Source organism: Seriola aureovittata, chromosome 11, assembly GCF_021018895.1.
Source record: "Seriola aureovittata isolate HTS-2021-v1 ecotype China chromosome 11, ASM2101889v1, whole genome shotgun sequence".
NCBI lineage: Eukaryota > Metazoa > Chordata > Actinopteri > Carangiformes > Carangidae > Seriola > Seriola aureovittata.
In genome coordinates, this window is record NC_079374.1 from 12978583 (window position 1) to 13000552 (window position 21970).

The following is a 21970-nucleotide window of genomic DNA, read 5'->3' on the forward strand; positions in this document are numbered from 1 at the left end:
GATCACAGATTCAGTGTTAATTAGTGCCATAATATTACAAGAAAAGTACATTTACCCCTCTTCACCATTAAACCAAAGTGCCTCAGTGCTTATATTGAGATAACCTTGTGTTTTCCAAGACACACTTTACATTACAGCTCTGTATCCACTGGCATACACAACCTTCTGCTTCCCCTCAGGTTGTACAGTATGGATGGCTAGCTCAGCATTTCAGCCAACGACTGCAGCAAGTCATTTCCTCCCAGATGGTATGACTGTATTATCTTCCATGTTTAACCGTAGGATGTGTGTAATAACTTGATTTAAGAAAAAAAAAAAAAGAAGGAGAAAAAAAACAACATTGCTTGAAGACAGTGCTCTACTTTCTGAGCTTTTATTGTCAGCACAAAATCTGGTGCCTCTTAGCAAACACTGGTACACAGAAGGAAAATAAGTTTTAAAACATTTAGTATGAACACATCATTATCAGATTGCATATTCCAACACTACACTTTATTCAAATACTTCAGCTGCGTTTTTATTTTTCAATACCATAATAAAACAAAATGACACAAAAAAAAACACTGAATCAGATCTATCATTATATTTGAATCCCAATAATGTTAGCACAATTCTGCCCTGCAAAAAACACTGTATGCTTGATGCTTGATATGATAACAGGGTTTGAAAACAAACTGTATCCTTGGTGTGAAAATAAATTATATTTTGACCAAAATAAAAATATTTGCTGTGATCTTGATTCTACTAAAGTTCCCATTCACATTCATTTTGTCTCTCTGAGCCAGGCTGGGCTGGTCCATGGAAACTAGCCATCTACCACTGTAGAGACGGTCAGATCAGAGAATAGTACAAGCAGGACTGAATGGAATGAATACTGAGGTGTATTGATTCTCATATTTAACATGCAGGTCATCTATTTACCTACAATGTATACCCTTGGTGAGCGCAAGATGTGATACAGCTTGCATCACAAACCTAACACCTCACTGATGGGTTTCTGAGGCCAACCATCCCCCTCATGTTGAGCCTCGTGGTTCCTAAACTATGTGAGAATATATTTTAGAGAAGACTGACATCTACTGGCCATAAGATGATATTGCTACTTTTTGGATTGATTGTCTCACCTAATTATTCAACTGGCTATCAGTTCCTATAATGAACACATAAGACTTCAAAAGTTTTGCATATGACATTTTTACTGCAGGAGTAAATAGAAATAAATGAAGTAAAAATTAGCCTGCAACTTATATAAACATGTATATTTCTCAGACACACAAAAAACAGATCTCCTTCGATTAATTTGCAATTTTCTACCACTAGATGGGAGCGTTCCTCTCAACAATTAATTATGGTGAGCAAAAGTTCCAGAATTTTAAATAATTCTTCTGGAGTTGTAGTTTTTATAATTACAAATAGGAAAATGTTTAAAAGCAATATAGGCAAAAAGTTCACGTCATAAATGGTTAGTGTTATCTGACTTTCCATGTATGGAGTGATTAAGTAATGCACAGGATTTAATGTTGAAAGTTGTGGGTGACTAATTATCCAAACTTAAATTGAAATTAAGATTTTGAAGACCAAAGCCACACAGATGTGAAATGATGCCACATAATACCAAATGGAGTGCGAATATCAAAATATGTGAACAACAAACAGTATTCAGGTGAAAGGAGTGAAAGCATGGATTGCTGCATTCTTTTTGTTGTTATATCTGACTCTATCTGACAGTGACATTTCCCCCAAAGGGAACAATATGGTGACCTTTCTGTGTGGCACTTGATGCCACATCTCCAGTTAGTTGAAGAGATCTGTCAGTGTGACAGATCAGAGAAAGCTGCCGTCCCAAATAGCCATGGGAAACATAAAAAAGAGAATCAATAAATTAGTCATAACTGGTGAATGTGTGTGTAAATGTGTGTTAAATGAGCTGTAACAGAGGCTAAATAATTTCATGACAAGTAATGGAATGGATAAAATGTTACATTTGCCACCGTTGTGGGTTTTTTTATTTCTTAAAAAAAAAGTAATAACATTATTCACATTTTTAATTATATGCTAGCTGCTGAGCACAGATGTCACAACACTGTTTAATTACTAAAATTAATCTAGCCTACTAAATGACTAATTAACTAAATTTTCCCTAAATAAATTCAGACATGCTGCTTAAAGCATTCAAATTGTATTGTATATTGTTTTCACATTCATAGAGCATGACCATCACTGTCACAGTATGAAATTACAGGCAGCTGATCTTTGTGATTTTTTCGTGTTCTGATAATGTGGTGCTATCTATAAATACTTTCCTTGTACCAATTTGCTACAAAATGAATGATAAGGGGATAAAACAGCTAGCCATACAACTGAGGCACAGTACTCTAGTCTAACACAAACCAGAAAAGACAGAATGTCCATGTAAGTGGCTCTAACATAATGGTGTTTTTATCTTCATTGCAGAGGTATATTATTAAACATGATAGCAAAATCTCACCGCCCTTTCCTCCCTTTCATCCTGTTTTATTTTACCTGGTTAGCATCCATCTTATTTGACCTTGAGCAGACCTAAAAGGCTTGGGTATTGTTAGCGCAGTTCATTTTTATAGGCCTACTCATTTTAAAAGTTTGTTTATTCTTACAAAGTCTTCCATTATCATTAATTCTTAACACGGATACAAAACTCTTTAGGCCACATGGGCTATTTTATTATTTATAATACAAATGATTTGGCAGAATTTCGACTTCACACTATTTTTGGTAAATACTGTTACATTTCGTTAATTTGATGTTTATATGTGCGTGAAAGCGTGTTGTCATTAAACTAATCCAGAAAATCTCACATGGTTTTATTGCTGTTCCCTTGGTAACAAGCAAACCCTTGCCCTTTTAGCCTACTGGCATTCGTGTGGATCGTACCACTTTGTATTCGTAAGGGGGGGATGTTACGAGATAGAATTATAGAATGACCCCTTTTTTGACAATAACTGAAACGTTCACATCAATTTAATGCATATGATATGAGTATGTGAGTATATCATATATAACTTGATATATATTACATATCTTTGTCCTATATTAAATCATTAACAGTCGAAGGATACTCAGCGCACCCCGTGAAACCCCCTCATCACATCAAATTGACGGTCGTACAGTAAGCTGGTAGAAGCTTGTTGCTTAAATCTGTGCAGTGCCAGAAAGTAAAGAAGAAACGACGTCGGACACGCAGACAGAATAACAAGCTTTAATTCTGTGAACAGAGTAAGAGCAAAATGGGCTGTTGAACTAACGTCTCGGGAACACTTGTCACCTTGTTTTCGTTAGTTCAGTTGAGCTGCCGTGTCGTCTCCCCTAGCTGGTGCGTGATCGCCGTATCCTCCGGGATGATGAGGTAAGCAGGTACACTCCTCGGCTAACAGTGAGGCTAACATAAGCTAATAAATGTTAATGTGGACGTACTGTAAAATGTTAGCTTATGACAGCGGCTCACTTAGCTTGCTAGCTATGTGGTTGTGAGTAGCTAGCTAAAGTAGCCGGAGATGAGAAAGCAAAACAGAGACAAAACCAGCCCTTCGAAGTAACAAACTATGCAAGCAAGATAATATGATGTTATGCTTGGAGGTTAGGTGACTGTCGCAGTTTATAAGCATTGGTGGAGGAAGTATTAAGTATCTTTTATATTAAGAAAAAGTACTACTACCCCACTGCAAAAATACTCCATTTCAATTAAAAGTATTGTATCAAAAGTGAAAGTACTCCAAGAAGAAAAATGCCCCCCATGACTGGTGTATTATTAATTAGGTTATTTTTACCATGTGCACGTGTAAACAGCATGTACATGTTATATTTGATTGAGGTGGAGTTTTTTTACTTAGTTATTTTATGTATAACTGCGACTAATGATTATTTTTGTTATGGATAACGTGAAAGATTAATCAGTTGATTTGTTTGGCTTGTAAAAAGTCAGAAAGTGAGAAATGCCATCATAATTACCCAGAGCCCAAAGTGACAGCCCTCACAGTGCCTTTTTTGTCCAACTAATAGTTCAAACCTCAAAATCACTTTAAAAAAATAAAATGACCAAAAATAAAGGCAGCAAATCCTTACATTTGTGAGGCTTAAATCATGAAATAATTCAAAATAACATTATCCTGCAGTATTGATAGATAGACAACAACCCTGCACAAACCCTACCTTAGCACTTTTCTAAAGTTTAGCACCATCATATCTATAAATTCTTTGAAACCCCTTCAGTGTGTACATCTTCTCATTCTTCCTCCTGTGAAATACACTGCATATTGTTCAAATACTGGCTGCTTTCCACCTATAATCAAAATGCTTTACATCACTATCGCACATCATAAGCTCTGCAGGACGAAGCCGTCCTCTATGCTGAATTTAGAAAAATACTCATATTTAAAACATCAGCACTAATAATATCATGATGGAAATGTCAGAGTGAACTTATATGTTACTACATCATCTTTCTCCATTTCAGTATCAAATTTTGTTCATAAATAAAGTGTCAACTCCCAGCAGTGTTTTTCTCTAAGCTGTGCGGCCAGCTTTCACACAGTATAGCAGATTCTGGTTTTCTATTGGCTAATGTCTGACTGGGAGGGTCTTCCCGGAGGCCGGCACCCAGGCAGGAAGGGGGTGGCTGGAAACATAGCTGGAAACGTTTCAGCCAGAGTTGGACAGACAGTCTGTTTTTACTGTTGTGAAGAGAAAATCTTTGGTCCCTGAATCTTCTGGAAAGAGGGGGGATAAAGACAGTTGTTGTTGTCAACATCTTCACAAATTAGCTTCTCAAAAGTTGTAGCTCTATCCTAGATTCTCGGTCTGGGACAGAAGTTCTTTCGTGCTGCATGACGCGAGAGGTAGGTTTTCTTGCTCTGTTTCCTGACTTGTGCCTAAAGGAATTTGCTGCAGTATGCCGAGGGATAGCATTCAGTAAGGCTCAGAGGCTGTTACAGTGGAAGATCTGGGTTACCAACAGCAGTTTTTATTCTAAAGCTGTGCCTTTTGGGTTTTTGTGTATTCGTAGGCCTTGTTAATTACTCTCAGTGGAACAACTTTTGAGCTTGCACACAGATTTATTCAACTCATGGGTTAATCACCTTTTCTGCCTGCTCAGCAACTTCCTGTGTGTTTTACCACTTGGTGTACAGGTCAGACTATTCTATCCTGTGTTTAACTCCCAACACTGTGTGTGTTTAAGCTTTGTCTTGCTTCCCTATTCGGGTTAGCCTCAACATATCTGCCTAGTAATTTGGCACCAAGTGTTGATGTCATTGTACTAGCAAGTGGAGAGTAGCAGTGTATTTGAAAGTAGACTGTTGAGAAATAATTAATACAATGAAAGGTATGATTAAAATAAAATGTAGTTTTGATTGGCAATCTGTTTTGATTGTGAATGCTGATCAACAAAAGTTGTTAAGAATGTAGCATAACCCAGATCTTATGGTTTTATGGATTTGAGCTTGTGTACTGTTATAGATTTATTGATTAAAATGACACCACCCAGCTACACATCCCCAGCTAGCACAACAATTGTGGCTTTGTGTTTCTAACAGTCTAATATTTCTACTGAAGAAACATGGCCTGGAGAGTCTTTTACATTTTATATTAGCCTTTATATTAGACCCTGTGTCACGTGTATCGTTACACAACAACCATCACTACTTTTATAAAGTTTGGAATGGTCAGTCAAAATATTGAGCATCTGTATTCTTTGCTAATTAGCCACTGTTAACAACATTAGGCTGGAAAAAGACAGGTTTTTAACTGAATTTAACAATGCAGTGGATGCTTTTCACACAAAATGATGAGGAAGAAGTATCCGGTTTGTGGCTAAACTGACTTTGTTACTGTTTGTTTTTGGTTTCTTTAATGAGATGTATAACACTGTATGATCAACGTTCTGCTGATTCATTTATGTATCTTGTGGTGTTTAAAGTTTAACTGTGTCAGTCTGGCAATATTAATATTCAGTTTAATTTTAGACCTTATAGAGGGGACATAATATTGGCTTTTGACAAAAATGTATCACTCTCAAGGAAAAAATTCAAGCAGATGTAAGGTGGTCTCTATTCACGTTCCCTTGTCACTGATAAATAACTTATTAAATCTTGTATTGTCACTGTCTATACACTGTACAGTGAATTGTGGGGATCTAACAATATGATTTTTTGCATCTGGCATGTGTCTTGTGTCTGGCATGCTTTGCTGGCAAACAGTAGGAATTTCTAATATCTTACCAGTATGAAGGGCGAGGGGGCTTCCAAGTTCTTATCCATGCTCTTTTTTTTTTTTTTTTTGTTGAAGCGCTTGCATTGAGTCCCTTGCTGTGCAACACAGTGGTCTCACTGAAATGAATGAGCAGACTTTGACACAGGCTATTGTTAGTCTCCAAGACACAGAATGTTAGTTTGGCAGCTTGTTCATCAAGCTATAATACAGCTTCGGCCTAAAATTTCTGTCTTCTTTGAAATGTTTTAAATTTCTATCATTTCAACAGTCTTAGTTTGTTATTGTTGTTACCATTGGTGTTTTGATTGTCAAGTCTTGTCGATATTATTTTCATTATGATGAAGTTTTCAGATGTTTTGTTTCGTGCAACCAACAGTAGAAAACCCAAAGACATTCAGTTACAATGATATAAAAGAGACAAAAGCAGCAAATCCTCACATTTGAGAAGCTTAAACCAGATAAGTTTTTACTTAAATAAATTAAATGATTATCAAAAAACTTGCCAATTAATTTTCTGTCAATCAGCATTAATCAAGTATTTGTTGCAACTCTAGTCTCTTTAATTAGGAAATTACTGAATTTAGAGGCACTAATAATTTATTGGACAGGATTGTTTCAAACTACAATGGCTGCCTCTCCAAAAGGCATTTGGCTTGTCTTCTGAGAGTCTGACAAGACTACATATAGCTTTACTAATTACACAAAGTCACATTTGATATTGTTTGTTTGTCTCTAGAAAAAATAAGACATTACATTGCATGCCATGATAATAATGTGTATTTGAATACAATGTCAGTAATATACATGTGTTTTTGTCTTTCAGATCACCAATAGAAAGTGCCTTTGAGAAGATTTCCCCGACTTGAAGTTGGTCTGTGTACATTGGTCTGTATCTGCTTTCTTTAAAGCCAGGCTCGAGCACCAACACAGCATACCTCAGCTGCAAGCCCTTCGCCACCACTTTGTACAATATCACCACCTAAATCAATGCTAAAATAGACCCACAATATAAGAGAATAGGAGGATGGAGACGAATGACCTGAGAATGACTACAGTGACAAGCCTGCATTAACTTTCCCCCACTTGTCTGATATTTATGGGCACCATCAGTTGTGGAATATACAATTGAACTTGACCTAGAAAAAAAAAACATCTACAGTTGTTTCCCATTGATGAGTGATTTCTCAGCCATCTGATCTTTCTGTTCCAGCTGATGGAGGACTTACCAGGTTGTTTTAAAAGAGGACTTTGTACATACAGTCAACCTACAGATTTTAGTGTATGAGGCACAGAACAATAATATTGACTTTTAAAATTTAATGTATGATTTAAAACCTTTGGACATGGCATTGAACATTTCTTCAGTAAGAGACACAAAATGGCTGACACTGGAAGTCTGTCGACAGTTTCAGCGAGGAAACTGTTCTCGTAGGGACGAGGAATGCAAATTTGCTCATCCACCGAAGAGCTGCCAAGTTGAAAATGGTAGAGTTATTGCCTGCTTTGACTCACTGAAGGTAAGAAATATTGCACACACTATTATCTGCAACAGCTTAATGACCCTTTACTGAATGTAAGAACATTTTGCCCATGTAAAAAGGAGTACGAAACTACAAAAATCCCATGAAATGAAAAAGTGTCCTTGAGTGAATGGTTTCTCTATTGTGTTATGCCAGATATATGTAAAAAAAAAAAAAAAAAATCCTGTTTCACGTTGTTATTTTACAACCCTTTTTGCTTTCCTTGAAAGGTTTTTAAATTGTTGAAATTGCTCAAACTGTTGGTTCTGTTCAAAAGAATATGATTGCCAGTTTTAAGGTCATGTAGCTAGCTCATCCCGTCAAATACAATTATAAACCTGTAGGTCTACCAATCTTTCTCCTCCTCTTCCTCCACGTGTACAGTGGGATCCCATTCAAGCCCCATTCAAGTAGTTTACCAGGAGTAACAAATGAAATCAGACTCGATATTTGATATTTACTAATATTTGTTTAGGTAGAAACAAAGTCTGGGATGTGATATAGCTCCAATCATAGGTAACACCACACAAATACAGAGTAAAATATCAGTCAGATATTACTCTTACCACTTATCTTTTTTAAGATTAAATCTGGCAGCCAGTCGGATTTCAGCCAGTTTATTCTCCTGTTTGCTCTGTTGCCCTGTGTGAGGCCGGGGTTGACTTAATCCACTCTCACACATTCACTATCACACCACAATACAGCTTTGCCCCCAGGATTATTCTCATGTTGAGTCATCGTCTTATCTCCTCACTGTAGGCAGTTTATACACAGATTGTCTGTGCCCTGGTGGTCAAGGGCCGGAAAGTATTAACACAAAGTAGCAGTCTCATTCCTTTATCTAAAAACAACATTAATTGTTCATCTTGAATATTGTTAAATAGGTTATTGAGGAGAAGTAATGAGCTTAGATTTAAGGGTCAGTAACCAGTCATTACAGACGTTAATAATGGGAAGTGTCAGATGAATGTGATACCAGTTTTTACCTCTAAAACTACCTTTTGTGATGAGAAACTCAAACTCCCTCAGAAAACAGCAACAGGGTTGATTAATATTTTTAGCCGTTTGAGATAACTGTATCTATGAATTGATCAAAACTGCGCCACGGATCTTTATCATTTTTCTTTCTCCACTCACCTCCTTCTAATAGTTTGTTATCGGCTAAAAGTTGTTTTAGATGAGTAACCTGTTTTTACTGTCTTGACTTAAGTTAACTAACTTTAGCTTAGAGATAGTTTAAATATCTCAAAATGCTTTGAAATCAGCCAGACCCATATTAGCTCATAGCAGATTTATCTGTGCCAGTGTACAGTGGGGTCAGAAAGTTCCGCGGTTCACTGTCTGTCATTATCATGCCTAATGTCTAACACCCCTTCACAGTAGAAACTGGTTAACTTTCCTGTGTAATGAAACAGCTTTGCTCCAGTTTGTTCTTTCGTGACGGTGAAACTATCTGGCATTATGTCATGCTGATGAACAACAACAAATATAACCATTTCTTGTTTTGCTTGAAAGTTGTAACCATTATGAGATTCACTACAGACATTTTTAGACATCTTCAGTATATTACTGCTTAGTGATACCATGCACTGCATTGATTTGGAATTTAACCCTGATAAATTTAGTTAATACTGTACATGAGATAATTCTGAAGGAAAATCCTTTTTTCACTTTTATTATAAGGTGTTGGATCAGCAATCTGTATTATTTGAGTCTCTACATTTAATGACCTGAATCAATTTTACTGACAAAATATTTCCCTGTACATCCCTGATTTTGAAATATACAGCTTAAACTGTTCAATGAAAGAACTGTATCTCAGAATTATTTTCATTATTGATACATCTGCCAAATATTTATTTATTTAATCAATTAATTGTTTAGTCCATCAAATGCCATTAAACAGTGAAAAATGTCTGTCACTGTTTACTAAAGCCCAAGATAATATCACATTTCCAGTTCTATTTGACCAATAGTCTAAAAGATACTGAATTTATAACCACATAAGACAAATGAAAGCAGCAGATCCCCACAAATTACAAGATGGAACTGGAGAGCATTTGGCATGTGACCTAAATGATAATAATCAATTATCAAAATAGATTCACTAGAGACTACCTTAATTTTGGCGCATTTTCATAAATAAACAATAAGAGGTAAACAATAGAACAATTATTACTGATAGAAATGTTGATTTTTCTAGAGGAACCAAGTGAATGAATATCAACCTTTGTTTTTATACTATTTTGAGGACACAGGAATTAATCTGTTATGAGGATGGAAAGAAGAGGTCAGCAAGAAAATCTGTAGCTGTCGCAGTCATGTGATGATGTCACAGCTCCTCTTTATGAATAGGCTTTTGTCTAAGGAGTTATTAAATATCTGTTACCGACATCTCTACTACTGTCCTGTCAGCTCAGCTGATACTAACTGCTATTCACACTCAGTCTTTATTTATAAAAAGACAAATATAGCTAGCTGCCTAAATTGTGCTTTTTAAATGTTGTTTTCCTCTTACTTAGCTGTTTTGGCTTCTCCACTGATGGGATGTTATTGCCATGTGATTTCTTAAAGTCACAGTTCTCTAGCCATTCACCAATGACTGCTAACAGAGTTAACTTTATTATACCAAAGAATGTGCACATGCTTTGGTGTTGTAATTAGTCTCTCATGACTTCAAACAAAGTCTGCTGAGAAGGGAAGGCACAAGTGAAGGATGTCAACCGCCCATCTTTTACTCTGTAAAGATAGTATTTTTTAGCCCGGACAAGCTTCCTGTGGCTTTTTCTCATGAGTGTTTTTATAGTGAAGACAAGTGAGCGAACCTGCTCATTAATCAGCAGTGCAAGCAGTAAACTTCAGTAGTAGCAGGCATTGTTGTGGAGATTTCTTTTAGTCAGAACCACATCTATGCAACCTATATCTCTTGGACCCTTTTCAGACCTAGCATTAACATCTGTCTCAGGTGATCTGATCACAAGTGGAAAACTGTAAGTACAGGTCTGAATGCACCCAGGATGCATTGAGGACCCATTTTAGGTCTGATCACTCAGACCACATCTGGAGGTGGTCTGAGCCACGTGTGGCTGCATTCTTTTAGCAGTGTGAACATAAATATGTCGTGGGCCACATAAAAGGGCCGCTTACTGACCTGATGTCCTCTGCTACAATTTAATTTGTCCCGCCACAATTCATAATGAACCAAAAATATTTTACTATTTCAAATGGATAGAGCTGTGCACAGTGCATTGATTCGCTCACTCGTTTGCCCTGTTTTCTCTCTCTCTTTCTCTCTCTGTCTCTCTCTCTCCCTCCCTCCCTCTATCTCTCTCTCCCTCGCACAAACACATTGACAACAGATCTGACTGTCATACTTGGACTGGCTAAAAACAACAGCGTTTATGTTTATTTGCATATAGAGTAGGGAAGTGAGATCCGATCACAAGTGGTCATTCGAGACGCATGTGGAGACGCATTTTATGCCAGGTGTGACCTGATGTACTTAGAGCTGTCCACTTGTGATTGGATCAGCCAAGATGCATGTTAATGCCAGGTCTGAACAGGGCCTTAGAAGTCCTCAAAAAACTGTCCTCTCTAAACTGGAAAGAAGCTAAATACTGTTAAAACATAGAGGTTAGTAGTGTATATACCATAAGTTATTTCTGTTGGCGCTGTTTTACAATATTTCATAAAGAGTAATAAACACTGATGACCAATAAAGCTACACTAAATATAATTGAATATATAATTTGAATGGATTTGAATATTTAGGACAGAGGAAGTTGACCTCTCATAAGGTTAATACAGATGCTTGACTGACAGAAACAATGTGGTATGCTCATTTTGAAGTTTTAAAAAGAGATAGTAATACTCAAGCTTAAAAATGTGACTGTTTGAACTAAAAGGCAAACCACCACTATGCTCACAGCTGGTAAGCTCAGGGATGTCTCATGTAGCCAGTCAGCTTGGTCTTAACTTCTCTCATAACAGCTACAGTGTAATCGTAAAGAGAGCACTGTAGAATCAATAACTGACTTGTCTTCATCTCAATCATACCCTTTACAGCCCAGTATATTACATTTATACTGGATCACTCTGCAGCAACCCGTGTATGTCCAAAGCTACTGTTCACTGCCAATATCCTTTATGTAGCATGGTAAAAAGTATAGTTGTGGAGGTCGAGGTGAGAGTTGCGTATTGTATCCAACTGTTACGAGATTTCTCATTTCTCAAAATGGAAGTTTTATCCATTTAAAAGTAACCATTATTTTGTAACAGTTCTCATATTAAAATCCTTTCGGACAATGTAACAGTATTTTGATAAAAGCAAGACTTAAGTTAATACACTTTTAATGTCATGGCCGTGACATTTATTTTCCTAATAAATTATGTTGATAAAAACTTTTTTTTCCTCAGTTTCAAAAAATAACTGTAACACTTCAAGATAACGATTACTGGCCTGTGATCTTGAGGGTTCTGCTTTTTTTTTAATTTCTCTGAATACAGGGCCGATGCTCAAGAGAAAACTGCAAGTATCTTCATCCACCTTCGCACTTAAAAACCCAGTTGGAGATAAATGGGCGCAACAATCTCATCCAGCAGAAGACTGCGGCAGCCGTACTCGCCCAACAGATGCAGCTTGTGATCCCTGGACCCAGCATGCAGCCTGTGGTAAGGTCCTCATCGTGAATCCTACCCATTACTATTGTTTGTAATATGAAGGTGCTTGTCTCATTTGTATAATATAACACCTTCCCTCAAAGTCAGCTTTTTCTGTTACACAGGGACTTGGCACAAATACTGGTCTTGGTTATGGCTCATACATGACACCCTTGAGCCATGGAATGAGCCTTGTTCCCTCAGACATCCTCCCGAGCACCCAAGTTCTTGTTCCTGGGAGCCCACCTGTCACGGTCCAGAGTTCCTCTTCTTCTTCTTCTTCTTCCTCCTCTTCTCCCTCACAGAAGCTGCAACGTACAGACAAACTAGAGGTAATCATTCGCCGCAAGGAGTGATTTCACATAAATAAGATATCAGTACTTATGCAGGCACACATAATCTGGCCAAATGCTGAGAGCTGAATTAATCTTGCTGTCTTTATAATTGCTCCTTTCAGGTTTGTCGTGAATTTCAGCGGGGAAACTGTTCAAGAGGGGAGACAGATTGCCGCTTTGCTCACCCCAGTGACAGTCCAATGATTGACACCACTGATAACACTGTCACTGTTTGCATGGACTATATCAAGAGCCGCTGCTCCAGGGAGAAGTGCAAGTATTTTCACCCACCTGCACACTTGCAGGCCAAAATCAAATCCAGTCAGCAAGTCAATCAGACAGCCATCACAGCCCAGGCCGCAGCTGCAGCCATGGTAAGACACAGCCTTTATCTTTCTGACAACTGAAAAATGTTCTAGTTTGCAAAAAATACATGATCAGAAAACACATTATCTTGTTAATAAAATGGAGGTGTTTGGTGTCACAGTGTTTGCCATTAAATGCCTAAATATGGAGCACTATCATTTGTAATGGCACATTTAATGTAGTGGTATAGTATATGCCCCCATGTCCCCTGATTTTATACTGAAGCCATGTGTCAGTATTGTGCTCATTTGCCATCCATAGACCATCTGCATCTTTTTTCATGTACGTAATTTTTTTGATAGTTATTTAGATCATATTTTTGTTGCATGCATTTCAGCTTGTACAAAAGTGAAAAACATAACTATACCTAAAAACAACTGTTTAGAGTTACACATAGAGGAGGCACCTGCCAGTCCACTCAAAAAATGAGTGTGGGTGTAGTAAATGGAGCTCCACATTCTGTGGTTTATGACACTAGATTCATGTGTTTTTTTTAACTGGTGATGTTGCTTTTGGCTAGCTCTCATAAAACCAAGTCATCCTTCATTCAACATTAAAAGATTCTGTGCCTGCCATCCATTACATTATTCTTTTAATGTGTAGAATCAGTGTATCTATTACCAAATTACATTGTGTGCATAGTTTCACTGATTGCATCACAGTAGTGGTAGTGTTTTGATCATAATGAAAAACTCTGATCAAGTAATAATAACAAGGTGATCAATATACAATATAAAGGGTGTACAGGATTGTACTGTATCATTGTAAATCTTGGTTGCCAAAGCTACTGATTATGCTGAACTACTAATTCAGGAATCTTAAGTCAGTGTTTCCTTCAATCAGTTCTTTTGGTTACTGTGCATGCATATTGTGTTTTATGTGGTATACTACATTCAGATTATTTTGTTTTGTTTTCCCCTTCTCACCTATCCACAATGCTGTCCCCCATGATGCACCTCTGCTTGCTGTTACCTGTATGTTAATACGCTTGAATCCCATTGGCCCACTGCCATCATGTGCTCGCTGCCTGCTATTAAAAGACTCAGTCGACTGCCAAAGCAATGAAGCGACCCCTCGAGGCAACTGTAGACCTGGTATTTTCACCTTTTGCTTTGCATGTAGCTATTAATTGTACTGTAAAAACTTTTAATTTTTGTCACTGTGGCTTCTTCAAGTTTCATATAGTGTTTGTGTACACAGTTAACATCAGTATCTTCAAGTGCTTAAAGGAGCTATTTGTAAGTTTTGCTATTGCTTACATAGCCAACGTTAGCATTAACAGCTGTTTAATTACCAGTCTAGAAGAAATGTTGGAAGCTCCGTGTCAAACTTCATTCCTTTACTCGCCAAGAGCTGTCTCCAGTCGTGGAAAGCAACGCCAGTTGACAGTTGTTTTGCTTCTATTTCTATCACTTCTTCTACTGGTTAGCATGCTAACCAGCTAACCCTAGCCCAGTTGACCTGTCTCATCGCTTTCCTATACCAAGTCACTGTAGTGCCCAGTCTGCCCTGAAGAAGGAGTGCTGCTTAGAGGGCATATGATAACTTCTTGTATTGTAAACGCAATGACGCCTGAGGCTCTTGGAAGGCGACTATCACCACCACCCACTCCTGGCAAGCAATCATGCTCAGCAGCAAAGAAAACTTACAAATAGCCCCTTTAAGTTTACAGATATTTGTTAAATATTGGTGAATACATTATTCCATTCATATCTGTATTCTACAACTGTGCTTGATTTTTTTTTTTCCATCATGTGATAACAGTCACCTTTATTGTGTATTTGTGTAGTTGTAGTCGTGATACTAAATATTAAGAATGTATAAAATGCAGCTGAACAGAGAGAGGGTAAAGTTGGGAGGTTTTAGTGTTTTATGTTTTCCCCTGTCACTTTTCAGGCCTTTCCCCACAGCGTCCTACAACCCCTACCAAAGAGACAAGCTCTTGAGAAGAGCAGCTGGACCAGCTCTCTCCTCAGTCCCAGTTTTTTGCACTACCAACAGGCTCTGGCCAATGCACAGCTGCAGCAGCCCACTGCAGCATTTTATCCCACAGGTAATCTTTAAACTTGTTATGTATCCAAAGTTTAACTGGCACTTTATACAACTTTCCACTTAAAAGTAGTTAAATCACTTAACAACTTGGCAGCTGCCTGTGCTACAGAATGACACTGCTCATAGAATGAAATAATTCAAATGAAATATCTCTTAATCCTGATCCTAAAGAGTTTGACTGCAGACCTTTTTCACAGCAGACATTTTGAATTGTCATAGTCAAAAAGCACAGTTGTTACTCATATTATTAACAATGCATCTGCTCTACAGTCACTCATCTACACAAAATATGTAGGATCAGATGCTTGGTGAATACTCACAGGGCAGCGCTTATTAGTGAACAGCTGTGGTTGACGAGGTAACATTAACTCACTTGCCTGGCTAATCAGTCACAATAGCCCAGAGACAGCTCTCTTCTGTTATTTACTTTCCCCTGAGATTTTGTTCACCATTACACACCATTTCATTGAATAAAATTTTACTAAATAGAGAAGTGAGCTCTTTGAACTAAGAAATGGACTAACAGTCAGTTAGCTAACTCATTAGTAAGCTAGTTTTGTTGCCAAAGGGACAAAAACTTAACAAAAAAAACGTATTTGTACTATTGACTCCTGTCTCTTAACTGTTTGCAAACCCTTCCCCTTTTGTGGAACATTTTTTACTCTGACAGAAGAGGTTAAGTAAAAGTGAATGGTGCAACACAGCTGCTGCTACCTGCTATGCCAAACAACAAATGTCTGTAAAATGTCTGCTGTGAAATAAGCTCTTTTTGCATTCTGAAATATTTCTTAGACAATACATGGAAGTGATCAGTTGCATTTCCAGCAAAATTCTCTTCTTTCCTGTGGCTTCTAGGAAAGTGGAAGTGGAAAAATACAAATGTGTTCAGTTTTTTAGCCTTAAATGTAGAGATGTGTCTCCTTGCCTTGCACTTACAAATAGCTGTAGTATGTTACTCAGCTTGACTTAGCCAAAATGTAATTATCTGGGCTCACACCAGTTCTTATCGTTTTCACGTTTCAGTCACACTTAAATACACCTTCTCTTTCCATTTGATAATCACACAGGTTCTGTCTTCTGCATGACTCCTGCTAACAGCATTGGTAGGTGCCTTCCTTAATTTCTATACACTATGTCATAAAAAATGGAGAACACAGGTGAAATGTAATTACTGTGTTTGTTTAAGACATTTTCGTTGTTACACCATAGGAAAGCAAAAGCTTGAATATGGTTCCAAATATTAGGAATCCACATTACATAACTTTTTCTCTAAAGATATTTTTAATCACCTTACATATTTATGTGTTTGTTTTGATCACCAAGCCTTTTATATATACTTGCTTTTAACATTATTCCAAATAGCCAAAGCACAGTATACAAATATAAGCATTTTGGTGGATTTTGTTTGTAGAAGTGCCATGCATCATGGATTAGGAAATTTGATCAGCATCCCTGAGATTCACTTCAATGTTTTTTATACTCTTAAATGCTTTTTATAATTAAAGCTCCTTAAATATAATTTAAAACCACTTTTATTGTGTCTGCTACCGTTGCTGTACATGCTGTCTCTTTTGGGATGTCAAATTATTGACAGATTTCCTAATTTTATCTCTTATCAGCCGTCCTTTTGTGAACTCCCCTGCTGTCTCGCTTTGCTGTGTGATCGTATGCCATCTGCTGGTCTAACCTAATGATGGCTTGCTGCTAATTTCATTTTATATTTGCTTGGCAAGAGAGAGTGAGAAAGAGAGAGTGAGAAAGAGAGAGAGAGAGAGAAAAACATTGCTATGGTTACCATAATGCTCCACCTCCCTTTTCATTGCTTTCATGGTTCCCTTCCTGAAAAAGTCCCCATGATGTACAGTGCTACGCCTGCTACTGTCTCTGCAGCAACTACTCCCGCCACAAGTGTCCCCTACGCAGCAACAGCAACAGCCAATCAGGTTTGCTCCTTTTTAAAGCTTTCTGTCATAAATCCTTGAGCCCTGAGGAAGTGCTTCATCTTTAAATCAGGGGAGTTGCTTTGTCAGCGTAGAATTGCCCTGCTTGCATTGCCTATCATTAAGCTTCATTTACCTGTAGACCTTCAGTAGAACTACTAGGCTGCATCTCACCCCTTTCCCTTATGACAAACAACACTTGTACAGAGGTTTTCCATCTGCAAACAGTGGTTTTGCACATATTCTTTATTGCATGTTTTTTGCTTTGTTTGGTGTCAGTGTCTGTTTCATTATTCAGTATTCAGTTCTAATGTTAAGGGAGGAATAAATTATTGCAACAAAATAGTAGTTGGTCTTCAAAAACAATATTATCCTCCTACTGGTGGATCCATTTGTGCACCTGAGCGTTACCTAAACCTCAGAGGAATTTGAAGACCATTATCACAAGCTTAAGATGTTCAGGTATTAATTCCATTTAGTCTTATCATTTTTGTATCCATTCAAACAGTAAAATTTGATGAGCAATTGATGATCTTTGTCATGTAACGAAACGCATTTGTCCCAAGTATATATTTATTGTGTGAAACTACTAAGTGACTGTCTTTTGCCTCTGAAACAGATCATCCTCAAGTAACCACCAGAAACAGGAGTCAGTGCCATGTTGCTGCTGTTAAGGGTCCCAAACAGCCGCTCTGTAAATACTCTGTTAACCCCACACAACACATACAAGCTGCATGCTAATAACATCACTGATGGAAAATGTGTAAACATTACTTTTATCTATAAAAATAAATTACATAGCTCAATTACTAGGATTATATGGTCTTAGAGAAATAACACAGAAGATTATTGTATGTACATGCCTTTGCACCTGAGTTAACATACATCCTCAGTAATGTGCAAAACATCCTGGTTTCTATTTCCAAAACCCAATTCTGACACGGTCTGAGGTGCATTTACCCTCTGAATGAGCGGAAATGCAGTCTGACTCAAATTCGCATATTGGAGCCTCATAAATAAAAATTAACCTTTCTGAATAAATTCAACCATGAAACAAGTGGAAATCAGACAGAAATGTATTTTACTGACAATTGTAAGAGATCACGACACACCTAATCTGAGATCAGTTTTCAGTGTGTAGACAGAACATGTTAATGCCATGTGTTAATTGGTCCTATATTATTATCAACATAATATTGAGCAACAAATTATTTTTTCCTTCTTGAATGTCATATAATCTAAAAAGTTTTTTTTCACATTAATGATTGTTTATCTAGTGCCGGATTTAATTATTTTAAGATAACTCGTGAAAGCACTTATTTTAACTTTAAACTCCACATTGTAAAAATGTAACGTGACAGCAGGCTTATGGAAGTTCTGGGGTAGTCAATCTGGGTTCTTTGCCCTGTTATCCCCAGAAAACAGGATCAGAGCTCCACCTCCTGGTGTGCCTTTGCATTGCGTATACTGTGCATTATGTTTGTTGGCACAAAATTCTATTAAACCTATTTTCTACAGATACGTTCTCTCTTGAAGGTAGTAAAGCAACAGTGATTCAAACTGTTAATTTTCCCCTCTTCCTTTGGATTATTGGTCCAGGTGATGTTTGACTTGTTGATGTATCCATGTGGTGGTTTTCAATTCTGGGGCAGATTCACAAAGATAGACTTTGACTGTGGCTTAGATCAAACCTATAATAGTCAGACTTCAGATAAACATCCAAATTCATCCATTTAACAAAGCTCTCTACTTCTTGTCTGTATGAATTAGGACTAATGTACTATTAACTCCGGGTGTATTTACAAACTTGAAAACATGGCTGACTGAGTAACTATATCAAACTGCTCAGCAGAAAATGTTTGCCTGCTTAAAGAATTTGTCAGTTACAGGACATTTTACTGGAAATATTCAGTGAAGAGTATAACAATACAAAAACCTTGTATTATTATAAAATGTCAATGCAGTGCAGACCTGTAGCAGATCTGAGATGCTGTGGCTTTTAATGTGGCTAACTCATCAGTCAGACTCAGGATACTCTCTTGGGGCAAACAAAATGAAGATGTCCTCATTGCTGTATATTTTCAACAGATTACTGCAGTCACTAAAAACTCTTCTTCTTATCATTAAACAGTCCACAACATTATTAGCAAACCACAAATTATGAGCCATATTTTTTCAGACATATTGTCTGATGAAAAACAACTACAGTGTAGAGTCTTATGTGAAGCAGAATTTGGCCAAAAGTCAAAGATCTCTGTACACACTTACCTTCAGGTACATTACCATTAGCTATTGAAAGAAGTAAAGTTCATGTCTGACAAATGTATCATCACTGCAATGGTATTGTTGGTGTCTTCGAAGTCATGTGGGCTGGGCACCGCATACATGTGCATGACACCAAATATAATTCACTAATTGGCCTAACACTACAAAGCAGTCTAAATTATCTTTGGGAAACCAGCCCCTGGTTCAACTTGAAGATACTGTATAGCAAACCACGTTTTTAGGAAGAGCCTCCACAGTCATTATAATGAACTCAATAAAAGGGTATTGGAATACTACTACTCATAACTAAAGTTCTTGTGATACTATAAAGTTCGAGTTGAGTAGTGTGTGCACTGCTAGTCTTGCTGTTACAGTCAGTTGTCAGTACTGTATTATTTGAATGTTACAAGTGCCTAAAGAATTGTGCATGCAATTACATCTAAGCATATTTAAAAGGCTTTGTGGGAAAAATCATTCAATTAAATCGACTCAACTCACATTTAGAAAGAAATGTTTAGCAATGCCATGTCAGTGCATTAGTATGTTGTGTTCGCCTGTTTAGATTTAGTCTTATAATTAATTTCCATTCATGTGACATTCACTCACATTTGTATGTACTATGTATAAGAATGAATATCCAGTTTAATTTTATTTCGTTTCACATTTAAGATGATAAAGTAGTTTCCGATGATGTCTCCTAATTAGTTAAATGCGCAGTAAAATACTATATGTAGTAAAATAGAATATAAGGAAATAGACTTTTTGGTGCAGTTGTGTATGATTGATACCACAATATGCAATTACCTGACTGTGTTTAAAACTTAGAGCAGGCAGAGTGGGCATTGTGTCTGGTTAAGTGAAAAACAAAACTGATGTTTAACATATGTAATGTTCTCTTGAACATCTTTTTATATAAATTTTAGTTACCTGTTTTGCAGTGTGTGAAAACATCAACCTTTTCCTTTAATGTTTCTGTGTGTCTTTTCAAGTGACTGGTATGTTTTTAAATTGTGTGTGATTAACTCAGACAATCCACCAAGAGATGTTGCATTTGTTAACATTTTCATTATGTATTTTCATTGTGAAAATTTTTACACATTATTGGATGGAATATATGGAGTATACTTGGATATTTTACTTGTTTAACTTTAGCTACGAACACGTTTAAAGTTCTCAATATTCTCTTCTATTTTATGATGAATGTAATTTATTAAACTGACTTTAGCTCTGTTGGAGGTTCCTCAAAGGGCCTTCATCTGTTGTTTTTAGCCTATGAAAAGCCGCCTGTGTCGAGGGATCATATGTTGGAGCAAAGAGAAGCTTAGAACATTTCATCCTTGCTACTGCCTTGTCAGCTGTAAGGGACAACAAACCTCTGTATGAGCAAGGCCATAGAATTGCTTTTTATGTACAAAAGTGCATTGTACAGCCCACATTTAACAAAAAAGTAATTAATGGTTTGCCATGTTACTGTTTTGATTTGTTGCTGAGGCAGCCTGAAGTTGCAGTGACTAAAATTTGTATTTTTGTAGGTGATATAAATAGTTTTTCCTCCTCACAATAACACATTAGACTATACTTTCAGATATTTGACTTTATTACACCATGGTGAAAACACTAAGTGATAGAGTGCATAAAAATAGTGTTTTAATCTGAATTTTGTGTTTTACATAGTTTCCACTGCATGTCAACATCTTGCAAAAAAATATAATCCACCACACAGTGAGCTAAAATTTCAGAGGTCACTTGATGGTTCAGCGGCTGTATAAAACTTAATTATTTTTTTGATTATATGATTGCTTTCAAAGTTTAGGTTGCTATTAAATAGATGATACGTTTCCCTAATTTATTATACCTTCAAATAAAAGGCATATTTCTGAATGTTTGTTTCACCGTTTGGCAAAAAGCTTGAATGTCAAGAAAACGCCTGCACATGGAGCTTGTTTGACATTTTGATTCACCCAGTCAAAAACAAATGGACAGTAAGAATGTTTGGTCTGACTGACTGACGGAAACATTTCTCTTAAGCACTTTCTCAAAGGTCAGTCGACTGAGAAGACATGCTTTTTGTGAACTTTGCCTTATCTTTGATCTAATCCTACGTTTGCATTTGTTCAGTAATTGTGAATTCAGTATCTAATAACTAAAACTAATTTCCCTCAATCGTTTTGTGAAATTGTTACAGCATGAATTTTTAGTTTACGGCCAAAATGACAGACTGTAAAACAAACTGAAACACTACCCTGAAACGCATGATGATGATGAGACTGACTAACTTGTTATTATAAATGGTTATATTAAAATTACAAGACTTCTGATGAAGCTGTATCAGTGCCATTTGGTTCCATTCTGGTCTGAATATAAACTTTCCCTTTTGCTTTTTTTTTCTTTTGAAACGTGAAATAATTTTATTTGTGCATAATTAAACATTTCATGTGGATAGTTTTGTTCCTGTAAATTCTAAATTGTGTAATATCTAATATTGCAAATAAATAAATGTCAAATAAATGCCATTCTGTGAGCTCTGTTGTTTTATTTTGTAATGTACATTTATTTTGTACTTATTTGGCACAAAAACTCAATCTGAATC

General features: G+C 36.8%; 1 protein-coding gene across 6 annotated transcripts; it reads left to right on the top strand.

The window, feature by feature from the left end:
* The first annotated feature begins 3143 nt into the window (after positions 1 to 3143).
* LOC130177079 (muscleblind-like protein 2a) lies at positions 3144 to 21893 on the top strand. Of its 6 annotated transcripts, none has more exons than XM_056388506.1 (10): positions 3144 to 3382; positions 7067 to 7760; positions 12270 to 12434; positions 12548 to 12754; positions 12880 to 13131; positions 14164 to 14217; positions 15020 to 15176; positions 16243 to 16278; positions 17024 to 17118; positions 17735 to 21893. In XM_056388506.1, the coding sequence occupies exons 2-10, from the start codon at positions 7563 to 7565 to the stop codon at positions 17747 to 17749; spliced, it is 1179 nt and encodes a 392-aa protein (XP_056244481.1). In that variant the 5' UTR covers positions 3144 to 3382; positions 7067 to 7562; the 3' UTR covers positions 17750 to 21893. The 6 variants fall into 6 exon arrangements, with proteins under 6 accessions (XP_056244481.1, XP_056244483.1, XP_056244479.1 ...); XM_056388508.1 differs by having other exon boundaries at positions 17066 to 17118; XM_056388504.1 differs by lacking the exon at positions 17024 to 17118.
* The last annotated feature ends 77 nt before the right edge of the window (positions 21894 to 21970 follow it).

Excerpts from the sequence above, each read along its gene's own strand:
- LOC130177079 (XM_056388504.1), top strand. The coding sequence starts at position 7,563 with ATGTATGATTTAAAACCTTTGGACATGGCATTGAACATTTCTTCAGTA. Across the intron at positions 12,435-12,547 it reads GACCCAGCATGCAGCCTGTG|GGACTTGGCACAAATACTGG; the intron begins GTAAGGTCCTCA and ends TCTGTTACACAG. Across the intron at positions 16,279-17,734 it reads GACTCCTGCTAACAGCATTG|ATCATCCTCAAGTAACCACC; the intron begins GTAGGTGCCTTC and ends CCTCTGAAACAG.